The sequence below is a fragment of the Lepidochelys olivacea genome, assembly GCF_965140295.1.
Source record: "Lepidochelys olivacea isolate rLepOli2 genome assembly, chromosome: 8".
NCBI lineage: Eukaryota > Metazoa > Chordata > Testudines > Cheloniidae > Lepidochelys > Lepidochelys olivacea.
Genome location: NC_140418.1, coordinates 21,218,358 through 21,233,042, shown reverse-complemented (window position 1 = coordinate 21,233,042; position 14,685 = coordinate 21,218,358). Strand labels below are relative to the sequence as shown.

At 45.4% G+C, this 14,685-nt stretch overlaps 1 protein-coding gene across 2 annotated transcripts in view; it reads left to right on the top strand.

The window, feature by feature from the left end:
- The window catches only part of STK10 (serine/threonine kinase 10), a 93,660-nt gene that overhangs the window by 18,108 nt on the left and 60,867 nt on the right, over nt 1–14,685 (top strand). Inside the window, exon 1 of one of the 2 annotated variants that reach the window (XM_084637429.1) lies at nt 3,784–4,487. The exons of the other annotated variant lie outside the window; for it this stretch is intronic. Within the exon in view, the coding sequence (XP_084493555.1) occupies nt 4,332–4,487 (156 nt within the window). The 5' untranslated portion in view covers nt 3,784–4,331. Of the gene's footprint in view, nt 1–3,783; nt 4,488–14,685 lie in introns of those variants that run through there. 2 annotated transcript variants of the gene reach the window in all.

The following is a 14,685-nucleotide window of genomic DNA, read 5'->3' as shown; positions in this document are numbered from 1 at the left end:
TGTGACTTGTTTGAAATCTTTTTTTTAAACTACATTTTATTTTATTTTTACGTAGTATGAAGCACAGGTGATCATGGTTTTCCTCCACACTCTCTCTTCAAAAGTTTATGTTTTAGATATATATTTCTTCTCATCCCAAGACATCTTTACAGACACAGGGAGCAGTACAGTGTCACCATTCATTCCTGTCCGTGGCTTGGTCCTCCTTTAAGCCCAGCCTGGTCATATCCCTGTGCACAAAGTCCTCACATCTAGTTGGGGGTTGGCCTCTTGGCCTGACTGACTTTGGATGAATTTGCATTATTTTCTTGGGCATCCTATCATCTGGTTGTTTTCTACAATGTCACCACCACTGTAATCTTTTTGATTGCAGACAATCCTGTACACTGATTTCACTTCCTACTCTTCTTCTAATTTTATTTGTCTTAAAATCATTTCACTTTACTGTTGCCATCTTCCAAAGAACTCTCTACTACCTCCAGCCTTCTGATGTCTGCTTAATTTCATGCAACTCTGACCAGTCTGTAGAGTTATACTGTTAGGACACTGGTTTAATCAGTTTTCACTTTGGTAGCAAACAATGTTTTTGTGAGTCCATAATTTCATCAGTTTTGTGCAGCACTTGTTGCTAAGGCACACCTCCTTTTAACCATTGGCACGGTTCAAGCTTCCTAGGTACATATAAAATTTTACTTTTTCTATGCCTTCACTTCTGTTGCATGTCAACACTATATCTATTGTCCCTTTTCCAAGATGCAACCACTTTGTCTTCTTGGCATTTATTGTAAGTCCAAATCAACTGCACCAATTTTCCAAGGCAGTATCATCCGTCCACATTGAATCAAATGCCTTTGTGAAGTCAATGAAAACAGTAAACATCTTTAATCCCCATTCTCATTTTTTCCCCATCAACTATCGGAGCATGAATATCTGATCAAAGCAACTTGAGCCTGGTGTGAAGCCACACCGTTCCTCACCTACTATTTCCTCTAAAACTGGTCTTAATCTGTTGACAATTACTTTCATCATGATTTCCCAGTACTGATAATAAGCGTATACCGCTATAATTATTCAGATCGGTAGAATACCCTTTCTTCGGGCTTAGTACTACTATTCCTTTTAGTCAGTCATACAGTACCTCCTCTTGCTCCCATATCTTCTTATATATTTTTCATAATGATTTAAGAGCGTTTCTCCTGCTGGCTTGTAGCAGCTCAGCTCTTATATTGTCTGTTTCTGTAGCTTTCCCATTTCTTAATTGCTTCACTGCTCTTTCTACTTTTTCTTCTGATGGAGGTTCAGTGCTGATATCCATTCTGTCTTGCAATCTGCACTGTTTGTCTAGCATGTCGCGAATGCTTGCATCTCGAACTACAGCAGGGGTTCTCAAACTGGGGGTCGGGACCCCTCATAGGGTGAGGAGGTTATTACGTGGGGGGGTCATGAGCTGTCAGCCTTCACCCCAAACCCCACTTTGCCTCCAGCATTTATAATAGTGTTAAATATGTAAAAAAGTGTTTTTAATTTAAAAGGGGGGGTCGCACACAGAGGCTTGCCACTCTGAAAGGGGTCACTAGTACAGAAGTTTGAGAGCCACTGAATTACAGTGTTCAGCACTTTGTCAGAATGCTCCTTCCATACTTGCAGCACCTCTTTAGCATGTGTGGTCAGTTCACCAGTAGTCTTTCTTACCACTTGCATCATTGGCCTGACTGTGTTTCCATACAACTTAACCTTTTTGTGTACCATTTTCATATCTTGTTTTCTTCGTGCCTCCTTTAGTTGTGGAACCTCTTCTTTCCAGAACTTTTGCTTGTCCAGTTGTTGTGATTTCTTCACCACTTTGGTAACACTTTCACTTCTTCCACTTTCCCAGTAGTCTTGACTTGTTCACTCTTTTCCTGTAATGTTCTTGTTTCATTGCTTGTCCAGATTTTTCTTGTTTGCTTATGCCTTCCAATAACTTCCTCTGCTGTATTTTATATTGCTTCCTTGAATATTTCCCATCCAGTCTGGAGTGCAATTTCTTCATCATCGCAAATGAATGGTTTGAAATAACCTCCAAGCCTCACCTTGTATGTCTTCCTCCCAGAGCTATCCCTTAATGTATCAAGATCAACTTGGGCTCCAGCTGCACCCATCTTTTTCTTGGATTTTAATTTCGTATTAATCTTTCCCATTAGTATTTCATGATAACTGCCACACTTGATATTTGTATAGACTCTATTATCCAGAACTGACCTTCTTTGCCTTTTACTGATAATAATGTAGTCAATCTGGTTTTTGATGACCATCTAGTGAATTCCATGCAAACTTGTGCATATCTTTGTGAGGAAACCAAACACTGCCAATAATCAGATTATGCATCTCACAGCAAATTCTTAACCTTTACCCATTATTGTTTGCTATCTCAATGCCATATGGTCCAATGTTATTCATTTGCTGACCATGTCCGTTATCAACATTTGCATTCATATCTTCCATTATCAAAATCATATTATGATTTACAGTGTTACCCAACCATGGATAAAATTAATCTTTCTCTTCCGCTACTTCTGTTGGTGCATAACAGCAGTTCACAGTAATGCATAGTCTATAGCAACCTTGCTATGACAATCTACTCAGAGACAAGTTTCCAGCTAGCTGTTTATTGAAGTAACTGTTCTCTTGTCCGCTGCTATAGCAACTCCATCTCTTTGCTTCACTTGTCCACTTGGTCTGTGAATCATAGAATATCAGGGTTGGAAGCAACCTCAGGAGGTCATCTAGTCCAACCCCCTGCTCAAAGCAGGACCAATCCCCAATTTTTGCCCCCAATCCCTAAATGGCCCCCTCAAGGATTGAACTCACAACTCTGGCTTTAGCAAGCCAATGCTCAAACCACTGAGCTATCCCTCCCCCCTTGAATGTCTGCAATAAAGGAAAGTATAATTTCCAACTGTGACCGCTCCTGTACCCAGCCAATCTGTCTCTTGTATGGCAGCAAAGGAAACTTGTATCTCTTAACTCCCCTGCTATTAGCTCAGTCTGGCCTGGAATGAATGGAACTCTAACATTCCAGCTTGCAATACATGTAATATGTTTAGCTATTGTCTGAAATCCAAGTCCATTTCCATTTGCTAGGCTTGATAGGCCTGTGTCAAAATCCATGTCAGTTTAGCTTCCTGTACTGTTTCTATAACAAGTAAATTTTGGCTGTAATGGCTTTTTAGGCCAGTCCACCCTAACCTCCTTCCCCCTCCCTACTTCCAGGGAATACCTGCTGGCCTGCTAGGAACAGGTATCAGTGATTCCACCCTAGTCCATTAGCCTTCCAAGGCTAATGAGCTTAAACTGCTTGGATTTGAAAGCACAGTTTTCCTTCTCCTAGACAGACTTGCCCTGTGTGTGCCCCAGTCTGAAATCAGAGTTTCCGTTCTCCTACATACAGTTCATTCACAGCACCTCCTCCTGTAATATTTGGTGTGAGCCTTCTGGGTTTCTGCAAGACAGGCAACCCCATGCACCAGTCCAGAGCTCCATGGTTCAGGTCTTTGTAACTACTACCGAAAAGCAATTCTTCAAATCATCATTTCAATGGCAAAGTCTGGTTTGAAGGCAGAGTGAGAACTACACTTCCCAGTGCTCCCCGCGAAGGGGGCGGGGGCAGTGGAACTGCATGGCGAGAGATACGCCAGTGCCCTTTTGGGTAAACTGATGGCCAGGGGCGGGGCCAGCAGAATGTAAAGTATCGAGCAGGCTTGGGGCGGGGACAACAGAACACTGTGTATCCAATGGGCAGGCGTCAGCGAAGCTCCGGCAGGTGGAGCGGCCTTGGCTCCCATGTGCTCGGGTTGAGGCTGCGCCGCCCTCCCCGCTCTGTGTATTGGTCCCGAGGGAAGCTCCGCAGCGCGCCGGGCGGGCAGCAGCTCCAGCTGCTCTGAGCGCCGCGGGCAGTCGCTGGCTGCCGCTTCCCCTTTGGGAGCTCTGTGCCCGGCAGCTCCACGCCTCGGTCCTGGCAGCGGCCGCCGCCCCGCAGGCAGAGAAGCAGGGCGTATCTGCCGGGCCCTGGGATCCCGGCTGCCCAGGGGCACGGCACCTTCCTAGGCTGGGCAGCGGCTCGCCCGGGGATACTGGATCTGGGGGCTGGGCTGGGAAGTGCCTCAGTCCTGCGACTCCCCAGCCGCTCCGCTCCAGTGCGCCCTTCGCCCCATCTCCCCAGGCGACCTCTGCTCTGCCGGCCCCGGCTTTCTCCTGTGTCCCCGGGGTGCGGGCACTGACCGGCTCAGATTCTCCCCGGAGTCCCCTTCTGCCTGTTGTATGGTCGAGAGACCCCAGCCCTAGGCAGCACCATGGCTTTTGCCAACTTCCGCCGCATCCTGCGCCTCTCCACTTTCGAGAGGAGGCGATCCAAGGAGTACGAGCACGTCCGCCGGGACCTGGACCCCAACGCGGTGTGGGAGATCGTCGGGGAGCTGGGGGACGGTGCCTTCGGCAAAGTGTACAAGGTGGGTCCGGGGGCAATGCTGGGGGTACCCTTGGGGGAACGTGCCTAGACCGCCCCCCGGGGTGTATGTGGCGGGGCTGGCCTGGGGGAAACTGAGACCCCCAGGCACGTGGGTGGCTGGGTGGGTGCCCTGGCCTTGCTGCGGCTGTGGCATGGCAGCGTGGGGAAAGGTTACAGCCGGAGCGGTGCAGGGCAGCCCGGAGGACTAGGGGGAAGCAGCGAAGAGGACGGGTGGGGAGGGGGCTCAGGCCATGGCCAGGGGGCTCCATTTCCCCGCCTCGCTCTTCGGAGTCTCCACATAAAGCTGTGGCCCTCGGGCAGGGCTAAGACGCTCCGGAACTATGATGACAAGGCCCCCTTGGCTGTGTTTACAGTTCATTCTCCAGGGTCCTTTGACTGGCATCTTACAGCCACTAGCCATTGAGTGCAGGTGGCCTGAGGTCTGTGTGTGCAGTGTGGGGAAGCTGTGGGGAGACACCACACACCCTTTGGAGGCTGCCGGGGGGAGGGGGGGGAGGGGGGTGTATTTGCACAGAACCTGGAGCGGAGGAACTTTTTGACAAGAATCTACATAAGTAGAAATAACAATATGTCAATTGTGCCGATTTATTTTTGAGCGTTATATCTACCATTTCCTCCTTCTGTCCTTCCCAAACCCTCTCCTAGTCCAGCATGTGTCAGCTGAGATAAAGCTGTGTCCTAGCAGATGTCGCAGGTGGTGACCAGGGCACCTCCAGAGGCTGTCCCAGAGCTCAGCAACACACGGCAAATCACCTTCTTTACTTTCCTTTTCTGTCAAATCTTAGCAGCATTGTGGGCTGAAAGATCTTTGTGCCCTGTTGTCCAGGGCTTGTTCACAGTTTGTCTCCTGACTTGTTAAACAAATCTAGAGCTGTCTTCAGCATTGCAGGAAAAATCCTTTCGGGAGCCGGAGTCAGCTTTGCAGATCCCACTAGCTACTGTGACTAGAAACTGATGAGAAGCTAGGTACTTTGCATGAGGGGGTGGGAGAGAAGAAAGCATCCCTGTGGTAGGTGCAAGGAGAGGTGAGATGCTGTTTTCTGAGTGATACTTTAATAGCTCTGCTGGGTGTTCTTTGCCCAGCCTCTAGGTAATACGAATGAAGAGATCTTACTTAGAAGTCAGCACTCAGAAGACGGCATGCAAGTTTTGTATGCTTCCAGTGATAAAAATATTCATATCACTGTGGTTCTTGAAACGGTGAGAATCTCTTGGAATTTGCAAAGGAGACATACCCGTTGACAGCAGGGACAGATGCAGTGCTATGAGTGCTTAACCTGTATGTTACCGGACCATGTTTTCAAAGGCCAGATACTCTGTTGTACTTTCTATTGCATGTCAAACAGCAGGCTTGTGCGATGCTGACTACCAGACAAACAAGCCTGCACAGTGGGGATGGACACTTCAGACAGTTAGAGACTTGTCGCTAATGGTGAAGAGGGTTGATGTTCCAGCCGTATTACAAGACCTGGCTTCAAAGGGTGTTTGGAGTCGGAAAAGATGAATTTAGGTGTCTTATTGAATCTACTCATAAGCATCAGTTTACATTGCAAAGTTGCCAAAGAATTTGATGGATAAGTAAATATTGCTGAAGAACGGGTCAAAACTCACATATGTGAAGGAAGCAGGTGGGCTGCAGATCAGGACTGAGGTGCTTTGCCAGAGCCCCTGGGAATGATTACTTGTCTGTCTCATGTTGCTAGAAAACCCTCATTTTCTTAAGCATTAATGATCTAATAGTGCAAAACTTTTGCTGAAAGTGGCACCATCTTAACAATTACTCTTCTCAGAAATCTTTACCCTGCTGTTACCAATAGCACCTGAGGTTAGAAAGTAGAATATTTTTCTCTGGCTTCATCCTGCTTTGTGTATTGGAAGGCACTTTGTCGATATTCGCTTTAACTCTTTCCCTTGTATAATCAGTTGCCCCATTTGTGTGAGTCTTTCAGACAAAGACAGGGGAATGAATGCCTTCAAAAGAGTGAAAATATGATTGTGGGGAGAATAACAACAAATTGGAACAGGGTCTCTAAGAAGCTGAAAAGTGGCAGGGGAGGACAAGGCGTGAGGAGCAGTTTCCCTCTAACTGTCAGTTGTTGTAATCTCTGGTGTTATAAGTAACTATAGTGTGGGTACTGCATTGTCAGCTGGAAATGTGACCTTTCAAACACACTTTGCTATTGGCCTGATCCAAAATCCACTGACATCGGTGGGAGCCTTTCTGTCTTTTGGATCAGGCCCTGTAAAAGCAGGCCTATAGCTACAGGAAGCCTTCATTAGCTGTAAATGCTATTCAGTTTTTATTAAAGGGTCTTTGCAGCCTCCAATACCTCTAGATTTGGAGACCGATAAATACAAAGGATAACTGTAGGATTTTAAAACCACCGCCCTTTTCCAAAGGAAGTGATTACTAGAGAAAGAAGTTTGATGGTGATCATGGATTATTCACGCTCTTCACTATGGCTGCACTAAGACAAGTCTTATACAACGTACAGCCATAGCTCCATTGACTTTTAGTTTTCTGGAGTGGAGCTAGTTGCTTCAACTTCAGGCAGCTGAGCTGGCTCCTCTGTATACTAATCTCGGGCTTGTGTACACTATGCTTGCAATTGATTAAATCAGTAGTGGTGTGTAAGAAGTAAAGGAGACTCTGAGCCCTGGTCCAGCAATTCCATCTTGCAAATACTATTAGTGTGTTGTGCTTACAGTGTCACGAATATCAAAGGGGCTAGTTACGAGTGCATGTACAAGCTGACAGGTACATGTCAAAAGACTTCTTCCCTTAGAACTTGCTGTATTTAATCATGGGATAGTTTTGCTGTGTTTATGCCTTTTATAAAATGCTATCGCTGTGTTCCAGTATGCACACAGGAGAACACCTACTCCCCTGATAACACTTGCCTGTGGCAGGGTGTGGACAGGATGGCCCCTTCAATAGTGTGATCTGTCCTGCTGCTTGCAGTTGCAATGCCAGTTTTGCAGCAAACCGAATGCATTAATCTGAATTCCTGAACAAAGGGCTTTCAGTAAAAGGTTCTATATAGATGATATTCCGCCCCACCTAGCCCCAGAGACCATCTGACTGCAACTTCAGGAACACAAAGTAGTGTCTCCTTTATAAAGAAATTGTTTTATGCTTCCTCTTTTTCTTCTTCTCCACCTCAATTTAAAAAAAAATCTATTCTAATTACTCAGTCTGTGATGGCAGTAAGGTGCGTAATATTATGTACCCTGGAGAATATAACTACTGTTTAAAACTTGGTGTGGGGAAAGAGAATGAAAATAAAACAGCATATTTACTATGCACCATATAGCTGCAGGTTGTGCCTGGATCCCATGGTGATAGATACATTAGAAGTGCTTGGACTGTTTCCTCTCCTACCTGCCTCAACGCTCGCTAATTAAAACTGCAACTCTGACTTTTTGGGGTAGATTTTGGTAACTCGGGCCTGATTCTGCCAAAATATCTCCATGCAGTTTTACCGACTTGCATGTTAAGTTTCTAAGTTGCTGGTCATTCTAAAAAACCCCATTAGTTTTCCAACTGTATCATAAAACATTCACAAAATATTTGCATGTTTTGTAAGGTCACATTTTGACCTGTTAGTTTTGGCCTTGTCTCTTCGAACAGCAAGGGGGTTATTTTCCGTTTAAAATGGGGGAGGGGAAGAAGCTGCTTCTTTCTTAGTAAATGGGTATCCGCATCCTAGTGGCCCTACAATAACAACCACTATGGATGACATCCTGGCCCCATTAAGATCAAAGGGAAAACTCACATTGACTTCAGTGTGGCCAGGATCCCCACATAGGGCAACTGAAGACTTGGATTAAAACATGGATACAATATTCAAAAACATCTAAGTGATTTAGGCACCTATTGACTTTCAGTGGGTTTTAAACTCTTAAGTGCCTAAGTCACTTTTTGAAAACTTTACCCAAGGTCTTTTATCCCTCATGCTAAGTTTCAGCAAACATTTCTCTTAAGAAAGTGATGTAGCATTGACGCTGGCATGCTTAAGGTATTGGAGAGTTTAAAGGGTGAGATGCATACGGTGTTAAACTAGCAAAGGCCCCTTGCTTAACTAACTGGATCATTCACACTCTAGTTTGTCTGGCCTGACACTAGGTCTCAGACTTCATTCCCATTTCCCAGCTTTGCTTAGTTCTCAGTTAAGACAACCCCCAGGTCCCTTGCCTCTAAAGCGATGCCTGAGCATTGTATCCCAGTGCTCTCTCAGCGATGTGGGGTCACGGTGGGGCAGTCTGCCATTTGTGAGGAGAATATTGAGGGAACTGCTTCTGCTTGGAAGTGAAGTCTAAGTCAGTCCAATTTATTATGTTTCAATTGACTTAATTACAGAAAAACAGCTCCCGAAGCAGCCACCTCACAAAGTATAAAGGCCATAAAACATCTCTTGTCAGCTGCAATAGCATTCTATTGCTTTTGTGTTCACTTCCTCAATAGCTACCTATTGTGATCTCATGCAAAAGTATTTAGTTAACCTAACTTGAGACACTTTTGCCTGGCATTCCTGTATCTTGGAAACAGTGACTGAAATTGCACACACAGGAGGTCCTGGAGGACCTGCTGGGCGAAGTGTGTGTGTGCTGGAACTTCTAAAGTGTTTGCAGGTATTGTTGTCGGTATTGAGTTTTGTGTAACATTTGCAAGCAGGTTCAAGCATGCCACCCATCTCCATCACCAAAGTCCTTCAAGAGGATCTGTGCTGTAGAGCAGAAGCAATTCACAAGCTCAGTACACCAGCAATGATTGTTGGGTTTCTAACTGCAGAGGTAGGGAAGCGAAGAGCAAATTTTTTTCCTACAAGGGCCCAATTGATCTGACACATTTCTGGCATGTCGCAGAAAGGCTGAACAAAACGTGCCCCAAAATACTGTAGGCTTGGCTGCCTAAGCTTCATTCTCTGGCACTGACTCACACCAGCTATTCAACCCGCTGCTCAGCTGTGAGCTTCCTCTGCACCCAGCTCAATGTAGAAAGTTGCTAGGAAACTTCCAACAAGTGGTCGCATGTTTTTTTTTTTTCTTCTTCTTTAGCGTTTAAGGCTTTTTGACAAAGCCAGGGCTGTGGGTTGGACTGAAGCAGGCAGGCTTCCTCCCCGGGGAGGAAGAGGTTAATAGTGAGCAGTGCACAGTGTTACAAAGCTCTTGGGTCTATGCTGGCTGAGTATCTCCAGGAGACTGGCGGGGGGGGGGGCGGGGGTTCTTCTTAAATCTTCTCTATCCCTTGCGGGGGCGGGGGGATTCTTCTTTAGTGGATCCTTGTCTCTTAAATCTTCTCTATCCCTTCCCCCTGCTTCAAAGCAATGAGCCCCCCCCCCCCCCCCACCGGGAAGGAGCAGATGCATTATCAGATAAATCCATTTGCTAGTCACGCTGCCCCATACCCACAAATATGACCTGAGCAGAAGGCTCATGAGCAGATGCTGCAGGGCAGCACTTTAAAAGGATCAACAAAGAAAAAGGCAGCTGCTTGGCCTTGCCACTTCTGATGCACTCAGGGCCATGGTACGTAGGCACAAACTGGTGCGTGAGAAGCAATACTGAGCTAGTCCTTAAAGGCCTGTAATTGCCACCCATCTTTGTCTGATGTGCCATTGCTTTAGTCCTTTTAATCTCTCCTCCACTTTCCAGGAGAAATGGTGCTGGGTTCTCCTTCAGCCCTCAGTGAGGAAGCACTTGTGTATCAGGGTCTTGTATCATGCTTCGATCACATTTTTTGCTTGTCCTTGTGATGTTTTGGAGCTGGGAGATCCACAGCTATTGGCTGATCTCTCTGACTCTCTCGTCATGCATCTGACGAAGTGGATATTCACCCACAAAAGCTTATGCTCCAATATGTCTATAAGGTGCCACAGGACTCTTTGCCGCTCTCTGACTGTGTGACTTCTCATTGCACCTACTCTGCAAAGCTGGGGGATATGTGTTCTGCTTCTCATTAACATTTCACAATTTGTTTTCCAAACCACTTCTCTTCCCCTAATCCTTCCATAAGGTTTCCATGGTTGCCGGAGTAACTGATCTTGGTGCAACTCATTAAGAGTTGGACCGTGGTTTTTCTAATCCTGGCTGAAATTACATTAATGGGACAGAACCCAATATGTTGCACCATATTTACCAGAAGGCTCTAAATCACACACAGTGGGCTGAAAGCTTTTGCTTATGCATTTTATGTGGGAGTTGTGCCTCAGCTAGTGCTTACCACCTAGGACTGTTGGGCCACGGACTTGGGCTTCTTTGTCTCAAGAGCTGTGTGATGTTATCTTGCCTGCCTCAGTTTCTTCATTCTGCAGATGACACCTTGGCCTGTCAGTCTGTGAGGACTGATAAACTGTGGTTAAACAGTGCTATTGAAAAGTGAGGCATCACTAACTCTTCTCTTCTCTCCCTCCTCACACCTTCCCTGAGGAAAACACTTTTCCTTCCATACTGCTAAGGATCAGCGTTTTTTACACACACTTACACACACATGTCTCTTCCTGAAAGGCCATGTAGCAAGATAGACCCTAGAAACAAGCTACCCTCCCTCACTCATAGCCTGGTAACTGGAGCAGTCATTGCACATGATTTATGGTGCACTCCATTTCTCTCCCAGTGAATCTAGTGCCAAATGAAGCACTGAAGGATTTGACATAAGTAAACAAGGATGGGGATAGCAGGGAAGGAAACATGCCAAGGAGACTGAGGAAAGAATTGATCAGACAGAGCCTTAAATTGAAACGTGTTGTTAAGCTCCCGGCTTAATGCTTGTTCAAAGAGAGGCAGAGTTATACAGGTCAGTGGTGGTCACCATAATTTAATACAGCGGTCCAAGAATAAGAGAGAGGGCTTTATGTTGGTAAGCTTTGCGGCACAAATAGGAACACGTGAACAGAAATGAAAGCACTTGTGTGTGTGCTCGGGCAGCAATGGCTGCTGGGTAGAGTAAGGTTTCCTCTTTCTGGTTTGGGGTAAAATTTTACCAGGTCTAGCCTGCTGATGGTTTAGGGTGGTGCTTTTGAAGGTAGAGAGGATTATAAGAGGTGGGGTGATGAAGAGAGTTAATGAGCCTATCTAGGTAGGCCTCATTTCCAGTAGGCTCAAAATAGTAGGGAGTGTTGAACCTCCACGCTGACTTGCATTTGAAGAGGGGTAGGAAGGAAATACAAATCAGGCCTGCTCTGCCAGTGTTTCTTGTTGTCCCAAGACGGGTTCTTACCCAGTGCTATTAATCTTCCTCCTTTCATGTGCAGAGGGAATGACTGGGCATTTGCACCTTAATGCTTACGATCTTTTGTATAAAATTCCTCATAAAGCAACCCTTGAATCCCTTTTTACAGGAAAGTACTTCCCCCTCCTCTTCCTGTGGGTGGAACAGCTCCCTTAGGAGGATTTATTGGTCAACTCTTGTACTAGAGATCTGAAACCCCAGTGATTCAGCTGAACGTAGGGTAAGAACCTAACACACACACGCTGGCTGGCTCACTCAGTACTGCCAGCATGTTGCTTTGGTAGAGGTAACGAGGTTAGAATGAGGGTGACGTGTTGGGTGAAAACCTCAGACTGTTGAGGTCAATTGGAGTTTTCTCACTGATTGGGATAGGGCCGGATTTTCACTCCTTTTGTACAAATGGATTCATAGTCACCTGGCACAGTGGTTGTGCCCACCACTCCATTTTCCTGCTTGCACAGAACGGACAAAGGACATGAATGACCAACGTCATTGCATGCAAAGAGTTGGGTAATGTCAGTCAAGGTCTCATTTTACTACCAGGTGTTAACAAGTGTTAGTTCCAACACCCAGCGGAGCGGGTGGGGATTCCTCTTAAAAAGCAACAACTAAAGGATATTGGTGTATATCTCTTCTCCCCTGCCAATAGTAAGCGAGTTTTTGTTGTGGAGTTCACTGTTTCACTCACAGATCAGTCTCTCTGCCCTTCCAGCGTGAGTTTAGGCTTACCTGTGCCATGGTGCCTCCCAGCAGAGTGCTGGGAATCCCACGAGACTCTTGTTGCATCCTTAGTGCTTCATTCTGCAGCACTGACCTTTTTAATATCCCTGTCTCTGCTGTTTGTCATAGCGCTCTGCTGGGTGGTCCCAAACACTGAGTTCAGAGGGTATAAAAATACATCATTTATTGTGACAAACCTAAGTGACTCTACGGGGCTTGTCAACTAGGAAACTAATTTCAGCTCTCATTGATTATCTGACTGTTATATGAACATTAACTCTAGGGTCTCTATAGTGCGTTAATTTATTGATGCAGACAGCTCAGGCTAAGTTCATTTGAAAGCAATTAACCATGGTGTTGTCCCTGAGAAATATCTGAACGAGCAATTACTAGATCTACACAATGTGACCATGCTGCATGCAAAGTCTTGTTATTGAGATTATCAACCTTGAAATGCAGCGCTTGATGAGAGAGGATAAACATACATTCTGTTTGTTTTAAACAAAGTAACTGGACTTTCCTGTTCAAAGAGATTTGAAGCGTCAAACTCCTCTCAACACAGAGAAAAGCCTTTTTTTGGGGGGGGGGGGGAGTGGGAGGGAAGAAGTGATAGAAAATGCAAACTGCACCCTGAAAATGGAGTAATGTTATTCCAGTACAACATTAGAAAGATCAGCCTTTGCTTTGGGAGGAGTAAGTGGGTAATTTGGAAGTGCTGACAAGCAAATGGAGGAAGAATGTGCTATAGTACTGATAAAGCTTTGTTTTAAAAAAAATGCTTTCAGTAGTGATCTCTCCTTTTATAATGAAAAAGAGTAAGTTCACTTGGAGCCTTATCCTTACATCACCTCCATACCCATGACTCCCTTCTCTTTCAATGGACAGCAAGACCTGGCCTCTGGTAGAATGTGCATTCTAATGCACTTCTAATAGTTCTTGGATGGATTTGTCAGCCTCTGAATTTTGCAATAGCTCATGAGATGATGATCTCTTTGGCCTTTCACTTAGACTAGGTTTTGTGCAATCCAGTATTTTCACTTCTGCATTCTACAGGGTTGTTTTACTGGAATCCAGACCAACCCTTTTGCCTTGTCTGGTGGGGAGGCCATATGTAGAAAGAAGATTGGACATTTCTTATACATAGTCCTTGGTAGAGATCCTTTCTTCTACAGTATTCAGTCTTTATTCCTTATGTCCATAACACGAGCAATAACTTTTTTTGCCTTTGCCTCTTGCGTGTAATCCTAGAAATATGTTCTCTTGCTCTGGATATTCCCAGTGTGTTCAGCTGTAACATGGCTGGCAGCCACCTCGCTCTCTACAAAACTACAACTAAATCCTCTTCTTGCCTTGTAACCTTAGATTCTGATCCTTTGCTTGGTTCTGTAGATGTGCTTCAGTGGGTGACTTTTAGTTGATACGTTTCCCAGTGGTAAGTGCATGCTCCTATCTTCCTTCTGTATTTACTTTTTTCAAAAGCTGTCAGTCTCAGCTGCTTAGTGACTTAATCTCCAGAAAGGTGGGTGCTGGTCATAAAAGCATTGAGGATTTCAAATACCAGGGCTATAATTCCATCCATCGCTCGTCAGTACAATCTGGGCACCCCAGTGGCAGCTCTCTACTTTTTTCAGTGTTAAGCAGCAGTCCAGGGATAAATTTACCTTGGTGTGAAAATGGCCATGAGTGTGGGCTTAAAGGCGCAACATGATGCACTTTGGAGTAAGCTGCTGTGGTTCATAATCAGATTGGTATCAGGCAGTTTATATTCTTGGCATCTGGGCACTGAAGTTCCTGAAGGTCTCTTACGTTGGTGAACTTCTGTGGAAAAACTGACTGCCTCTGAAATGCTGCTAGCTCTTTAAATGCTGAACAGCTGAGAGTATTTTACTCGAGGGCAGAAATGCTTTTCAGTTCCCTACTTCTTCATGCACCAGCACTTTTTCTGGCTGGATAGCTGGCTGATGTTCCTTCTCTGGAGCCCCTATAGCTGGGGAGATGTGTGCTGAAGACAGTGGATTGGTGGCTAAACTATGCTTTCTTTTAGAGTGGTGAACCCCAAATTGCTTTGCTGTTTAACAAGTCTGCATTATAAATTGGAGCAGTAGGTTCCCATAGTCCAAAATGCTTTCCTCATCAATCCTAATGCATGGCTCAAGCAATAAATGCATATACGGTGCTTTACCAACATTGATCCATTCTGGTGCTTTCTCAGTGCCCTCCACCCCTA